This window comes from Myotis davidii, unplaced genomic scaffold (assembly GCF_000327345.1).
Source record: "Myotis davidii unplaced genomic scaffold, ASM32734v1 scaffold1134, whole genome shotgun sequence".
NCBI classification, from domain to species: domain Eukaryota; kingdom Metazoa; phylum Chordata; class Mammalia; order Chiroptera; family Vespertilionidae; genus Myotis; species Myotis davidii.
This window is the reverse complement of record NW_006286229.1, coordinates 542,084-549,621: the sequence shown is the minus strand read 5'-3', so window position 1 is coordinate 549,621 and position 7,538 is coordinate 542,084. Positions and strand designations below refer to the sequence as shown.

At 51.3% G+C, this 7,538-nt stretch overlaps 1 protein-coding gene across 1 annotated transcript in view; it reads right to left on the bottom strand.

Moving 5' to 3' along the window:
- The window catches only part of ARHGAP9 (Rho GTPase activating protein 9), a 13,070-nt gene that overhangs the window by 3,506 nt on the left and 2,026 nt on the right, over positions 1–7,538 (bottom strand). The window contains exons 2-9 of the mRNA XM_006757328.2: positions 3,421–3,546; positions 2,798–3,131; positions 2,284–2,507; positions 1,162–1,386; positions 845–958; positions 555–659; positions 295–356; positions 9–162 (exon numbers count right to left, since the gene is read on the bottom strand). Of these exons, the coding sequence (XP_006757391.1) occupies positions 9–162; positions 295–356; positions 555–659; positions 845–958; positions 1,162–1,386; positions 2,284–2,507; positions 2,798–3,113 (1,200 nt within the window). The 5' untranslated portion in view covers positions 3,114–3,131; positions 3,421–3,546. The remainder of the gene's footprint in view (positions 1–8; positions 163–294; positions 357–554; positions 660–844; positions 959–1,161; positions 1,387–2,283; positions 2,508–2,797; positions 3,132–3,420; positions 3,547–7,538) is intronic.

The window sequence follows — 7,538 nt, the reverse complement described above, 5'->3', positions numbered from 1 at the left end:
TTCCTAACGCCTTCCCTTCCTCCTCCCCGCCCCGCCCCGCGGGCACCGGCCTGCCCTCCCGCACTCACCCAGACTGCAGAGGAGGGTGCCGCCCGGGGGGGCTCCCGGTAGAACATCAGGCTGTTCCCCGCTAACACCACCCACGACGGACACCAGTTCTTCCTGCGGGGGCAGAGGGGCGGGAGCCACGCAGAGGCCATTTGGAATCAGAGGGGAGGGCGCTCTCCCCGCGCTGCTCCACCCAACGCGCGGAGTCCCACAGCCGCGCCCCTGCGTGTTCCCCGCTCTCCTCACCTGAGCTTGCGTCCCCCCTGAGCAATCTTAGTCACGTTGAGCTGGCCCGACTTTTCCACCTCCTGGGACATGGAGGGGGGAGGAGGGTACCAGTAAGTCACCCAGAGCCCCTCGCAGAACCTCGGCTTCAAGTCTCGAGGGAGACTGGGTGAGGGAGGCTACCCAGAGAACAGTCAGAAAGAGGAAGATGTTTCGGAGGAGCGGGAATTGGGGGGTGGGGCTGGGAGGACCTTGCATGCACACGAAAAGGGGAAACTTACGTGAGGGTCGTCCAGGACCTGCGGCAGAGGCCGCAGGGGCTGCCGGGCTGCAGGCTGGTCTGGGGGGTTGAGCTGGGAGGTGCGGCGGGGGAGGCAGGGTGAACCCTGGGGCGGGGGGTTGGAGAAAAACAGGTGGAGCAAACGCTAGCTTGGAGGTCCCTAGCTGCGGAGGAAGAGGAGTGCGGGTGTGGGTGGCCGGAGCGTGAGAAAGAAGAATGTCTTGCATAAAAGAGAAAGTGGTGAAAAGATGGCTTTTCCTGCGGGTAAACTGGAGGAGGAAGGGGTCTCACCTGGGGGTTGAGCAGTTCTGGGGACCCCGTGTCCGAGTCTGAGCCCTTTGCTTGAGGTTGCAGGACACCGTTGTCCCTATTCAGGGTCTGTGTTCCCTCCATGGAGCCAGGGTTCTGGGGGGGAGAGGGGGGAGGGAGAGGAGGTAAAGCTACGGCCAGATGCCACCCTCAACCCGCTCTCAACACCCTTCTCACAATTTTCTGAATCTCTTGGACTTCTGCGAGCCCCAGGAAGCAAACACACTACTTTGGAACACAGTAGTAGGGAGAGGAGGGGATTGAAGGGACAAAGAGATGAGCCGGAGGGAAGGTCTCACCGTCTCTTGGGTTCGAGTGCGGCGTGGAGGCTTCCAGGACTTGCAGCCAGTCAGCGAGTTTCTGTAGAAGCAGCGTCCGGAGTTGGGGTCCAGGTGCTGCTCCCAGGCGTCCAGCCTCTGCAGCGGGGCACACGCAGGGCTTGGGGGTGGGGACTGGAGACAGCGGCGAAGGTCCACTAAGTTACAGTACACAGGGGGCTCTGACATGAGGAGCTGGGGTCCAGCCTGCCAGGAAAGGGGGGAGAAAGGGGTAGGTATTCTCCCCAAACATCTCTCTACCTAACTACCTCCCACTCTCCCCCACCATTTTCTCACCACCAGATCCTGGCTGGGGTTACCCAGGTACTGAGGGAGAAACCTGGTCCCCGGCTGTGTTTTTTTTTCTTTTTCTCCCTCCCTCACAGTCTTCTATGCTCTTCTCCTCACTTCCTGTTGCCAACTTCCCTCCTCCCCCACCCCACCCCCAGCCTAGGGCCGCAGGAAAGGGGAACAGGCGTGTGTGTTGAGGGGGGGGGGGCTGAGGGGAGCTCCCCACCCTCACATCCTCCAAAGTAAAAGGAGACTGAGAGGAGGGGGTTTGAGAAAGGAGGGGCCACTTTCAACCACTAGTAACTACGAGAGGGGAGGGGCTGAGTCTTCAGGAAGAGCAAAGGAGTTCCATCTCTAGAGGTGACAAGACCTGACACAGGACAAACCCTGCCTTTAGCCAGGAATAGGAGGAAGAGAGAGAAAGCACCGTTGAGGTTGGCTTTCTCTCAGTCCCTCTATCATCTGCCAGGTTCCATGTACCCTCCCGATCTTTGCTTCTTGCTGTCCTGTCCCTCAGCTAGAATTCTTTCTCATCTCCTCGTTTGCATCCAGGCAGTCTCTGACTTTTCCTTATTCAGATTCGATTAAACGTTATCTACTCAGAGATGCCTTCCTAGGCCAGGTCAGGCCCTCTCCACCATATTTATCTTCCCGGAAGCACTTATTAGGACCAACACATATTTGGTTATGAGAGTTGTCAGTCATGGGAACCCCTGAAAGCTGAGTCTGTCCTGTTAGCCACCGTGCCTAGGACAGGGCTCAGCAATAAATGTCTGTTGATCGCAGCTGCTCGGATGGAGAGCTGTGACTCACCACATTGGCATTGGCCTCTGTCAGCAAGTCCTCCCGGGAGAGAGATCTTCCGCTTTGTCCATCCTGGGAGGGCTTCAGGAGAGTGGGCCTCAGATTGGTAACACTGACACTTCTATAGATTTTGGGGGGAAGAGAAGGAGGCTGCTGCGAAGTAGACTGGGCTCTGCCTGCGGTTGCCTGAGGTGGATGCAGCGCCTCCAGTGAGCCAGGAAACAGCTCTGGCGCTGGAAACAGAAATGGGGAGAGCAGGGGGCAGGTGATCAGAGGCCTGATCTTGGCTGGGGGTTCACAGGGGAGACAAGAGCAGGGAGAGGCTGTTGTTGAAAAATAAAATGAGATCTTGAAGACTTGAGACTAGGAAGAGAGGCCATGGGGGCACCCTGGTGGGTATAAGGAGTAGGCTGGTCACAGGAAAACAAGAGAAGGGGATCAGCAGAAACTTGGAGGAGGAGGACCCTTCCAATAATTCCCAGAAGCCACGGAGGTAAGAAGGTGATGGGAAGGGTTTACTCACCATGAGTCCAGCGGGATTGCCTGGTGGCAATGGTGGTTGGGCTCTGGGAACAGATAGACTCCTCTGTCATGTAGGCAGCTGGTACGAAGATGGGTCGTGAGGTGGATGGTGTTCCCAGGCGCCTTGCCAACCACCAGTCAGAGTTGGTCTTTCGAATCAGTAGGAACCTGTCCCCTTCAGCCATAGATACCTGCCGGCCATCTGCCGCAGTGTAAGTGAAGGCATATAGGGCACAGAGCTGGGGTCCCTGAGAAATGTTTTTGGGCCCCAGGCCTAGGTTCCCCCAAGTACTTGGCCACCACTGGCCCGACAGCATTGTGACCAGTCCTGTCACCTGTGGGAAAAGGGGGTGTTAGATATCCAGAAAGGGTCAGAACTGGCTACTTCGAGGCAGAGCAACATGGTTCTCAGAGCGGGGTCAGAGGAAAACAAGCACAGGAATCCTGGAGTGAGAGAAGAGGGTAAAGCAACGGGCCTGCGTGGGGGTCAATGACAGGTTTTGGGGGCTGAGAACTCCTGAGTGATGTGACTGGTGAGGAAGTATAAGTATGTAAGTAAGGTGACAGAGGATGTGGTCAGCAGGGCTGTGAGGCCAGCAAGGCAGGAAATCAGACATGGCCTACCTCAGTGATTTTCCTCCAAGCATCTTCTGGGGCCCATCAGAAGATCCAGGGGCAAAAGAAGTTGGTTCTGGACGGTGGTGGGACTCTTGAGTTGGACACAGGAAGATGAGAAAAAAAGGATCAGCTCTGAGACAGAACACAGACAAAAAGAAAGCAGTTGATGACAAAAATAAAAAGTTTGTGACCCTTTATGAAGTGTACACAGACACCAATGTTTCCATTACTAATAACCTCAGACCTAAAGTTGCATGCTTCCTGTGTGGAGTCAGAGAGACACAGAGAGAAACAGAGAGCCAGGAAGACCAAATTGGAGAGAACAAGAAAGTGGGTGGGAGAAACACAGAGGGGTTCAGTTAGACATAGTGGTGAAAACGCCACCATCCTCCCAATCCAGGCCATGTTTTGGGGAGCTGGGAAGCCTCTGTACTTAAGCCTCTTGGGTGGGGCCCTACTTTAGTGTGTGGGCTCATTCATTCATACTCTCAGCAAGGATTGGCTGAGCACCTCCTGTGTGAAAGGAACAATGTTAGGCACTGGGGGTCAGATGCAGGGAGGAGACAGACACAGCCCTTGCCCTCTTAGAGCTTAAAAACAGATCTTCACTGACCACACAACACGTTTATTAATTCACAAGGGAATCGGGGTCTATGGGCAGCTAGCACAGGATGCTATGACCGCATATTGGGGTGAATGGGAGACTGATGCCAGCTTTTCCCTGGAAGGTGGAAACTGACCTCCCCTGTCCATTGCCAGAGCTTCCGAACCCACACCTGTGCTTCCTCCTTACCTGACCTCCCCTTTCCCTTTCTGTTTCTCCACTGCACAAGGTGAAGCTTTCTGTGAGCTTTTAGTCTGGCTTTGGAGAGGTGGGGTGGAGGTGAGTACCTCCCCCTTGGTGACATCAGTCAGACGGCTCTCCTCCTCTGATGTGTGATCTGAAGGCTGTGTTACCAGTACTGAGTGCTGGGTGACATTCCTCCTTAGTTTGCTCCACTTTCAAAATGCGCAGAATCCCACCCTTCAACTCTTCCTTCCCACTCCCAAAATAGTGACTGCAGTTCTTCCTGCCTCTCCCAGGCCTCACACTGGGGTTCAAGCCCACAATCAGTGAACTCCTGGTTCACAGGTTGATGATCAACCACTGAGCCACGCCGGCCAGACCCTCATCAGCTTTTTAAAATATATTTTATTGATTTTTTACAGAGAGGAAGTGAGAGGGACAGAGATTTAGAAACATCGATGAGAAACATCGATCAGCTGCCTCCTGCACACCCCCCCACTGGGGATGAGCCCGCAACCAAGGTACATGCCCTTGACTGGAATTGAACCCGGGACCCTCCAGTCCGCAGGCGGATGCTCTATCCACTGAGCCACACCGGTCAGGGCCCCTCATCAGCTTTTAAATGTAGCCAAGTATTCCCCATCTTTAAATAAACCTCCCTTGACTGTGCTCTCCAGTTGCCACTGTACTTCTTCCTTTAAAAAAAAAAATATATATGTATGTATATGTATTGATTTCAAAGAGGGAGAGGAAGAGAGAGAAAAACATCAATGATGAGAGAGAACCATTGATTGGCTGCCTCCTGCACACCCCGCACTGGGGATCGAGCCCGAAACCCAGGCATGTGTCTCTGGACCAGAATCAAACTGGGGACTCTTCAGTCCACAGGCCAATGCTCTACCCACTGAGCCAAACCAGCTAGGCCCCTTCCTCTGTAAAATCAAACTTCTTGAAAGCGCTGCCTACACACAGAATCTTGATTTCCTCTCCAGACACCTTCCCCTTCCTAAGGTCACTCTTCACTAGGGTCATCCCTGAGTTTGCACGGACACTTTGCAGTCCTTATGCTGCTTGACATCTCAGCGGCTGCCAACAAATTTACTTTTTTCTCCTAGAAACACTGTGGGTGTCCTCCTTACCTTTTTAGCACTTGCTTCTCTGTTGCATAAGGGAGGACTTTCCTTTGCTTGTTCCTTAAACCCCAGTGGTCTGAGATCCAGTGCCCTTTGCGCTTTGTGTACCGAGGTAGTCTTAATCTCTTTAGCTCAAATGAGCTCCGTGCTGCTGAGTACCATATCTTCATTCCAGATCTTTATCTGAGAGAGAGAGAGAGAGAGAGAGAGAGAGAGAGAGAGATGTGAGAGAGACGCATTGATTGGTTGCCTCCTAGGATGGAGCCCGCAACCATGATACGTGCCCTTGATCTGAATCGAACCCTTCAGTCCAAGGGCTGACACTCTAACCACTGAGAAAATTGGCCAGAGCTCTACGGACTTTTTAAAAAATATATTTTATTGATTTTTTACAGAGACGAAGGGAGAGAGATAGAGAGAGTTAGAAACATCAATGAGAGAGAAACATCGATCAGCTGCCTCCTGCACATCTCCTATTGGGGATGTGCCCGCAACCCAGGTACATGCCCTTGACCGGAATCGAACCTGGGACCCTTCAGTCTGGCTCTATCCACTGAGCCAAACCGGTTTCAGCTACGGACTTTTTTAATCCCTACAACTACCACCCTCTTTAGCCTGGATGATATAACCTCCTAACTAGTTTCCATGCATATAGTTCTGCTCTCTTCCACTCCATTCCTAGCACAGCAGCCAGAGCGACTTGTCTAAAACACAAAAATTCCCTGCCACTCCCTTGACTTAACCTTTCAAAGGCTTCTCATTGTACTCAGAGTAAAGCCCACATTTTACAATCTGATTTACAAACACCTTTCCCCCTTTATCCTAGCCAGTGGTCGGCAAACTCATTAGTCAACAGAGCCAAATATCAACAGTACAACGACTGAAATTTCTTTTGCGAGCCAAATTTTTTAAACTTAAACTATATAGGTAGGTACATTGTTATTAACTTAATTAGGGTACTCCTAAGGCTTAGGAAGAGCCACACTCAAGGGGCCAAAGAGCCGCATGAGGCTCGCGAGCCGCAGTTTGCCGACCACGGTCTAGACTTTTCACACTCCCCATCACAAACTCCACACTCCAGCCACTCCACTCCTAAAGTGCAACTTTGCATATCTTCTTTCCTCTGCCTGAAACACTTCCTCTCTCACTCGCACCAATCTTCACCTGGCTAACTCTTACTCATCATTCATATCTCAGTCGAAAGGTCACACACAAGAAGAGCTCTTTTAACCCCTTAGAGTTAGGTAGGGGCCCTAACTAGTAGTTCCCACAGCAAGCTTTACATCCCCATCATAACTTTCAGCACACTTTAAACATTATTTGATTATCTAACTTCCCAGGAGGTCTTTGAGCTCTGCCAAACCAGAAGCCTGTATCTATTTTGTTAATAATTCTATCTTCAATGCCTTGTATAGTTCCTGGTACAAAGTAACCTCTCTGTGCCTCAGTTCCTCATCTGTAAAATGAGAATGAGAGCACCTATCTCATGATATGTTGGCTTGTTTGTATTTTGTTAATTAGCAACCATTTTAATATAGCTCACAATTTTATGGGTCAAAATGGGGGAGGGCTTAGCCGGGTGATTCTTCTGCCTCATGTAGTATTCAACAGGCAGATGGGTTAATCTGGAGAGCTTCCCTCACATTTCTGACACCATGACAGACTCAGGGTAGTAAGACTTCTTACATGGCAGCTCAGGCTACCAGAGTGTTCTAAGAAGCATGAGCAGCCCTAGCCTGTTTGGCTCAGTGGATAGAGTGTGAACTGTAGACCAAAGGGTCCCTGGTTTGATGCTGGGTTCCATGCCTGTCAAGGGCCTGTACTTCCATTGCAGGTCCTCCCCAGGGCAGGGCCTGGTTGGGGGATTGGGGATGGGGGGGGGGGTAGTGCAGGAGGCAACCAATGGGTATTTTTCTGTCTTTCCCTCATCCTTCCTCCCTGAAATCAATAAAAATATATATCTAACAAAAATAAATAAATAAAAATAAAAACCAATGGAAAAATATTCTCGGGTGAGGGTTAAAAACAAAACGAAACAAAACAAAACAAACGAAAATAAGCATGGGCAGAAGCTGTCTAGCTTCTTATGACCTAGCTTCAAAAGGCCCAAAACTACTAGAGAATTTTTGAGGATGAAATTAATAGATGTGAAGTGCTTAGAACAGTGCCTAGCTCATAAGTACTATTATTATTCTTTTTAAAAT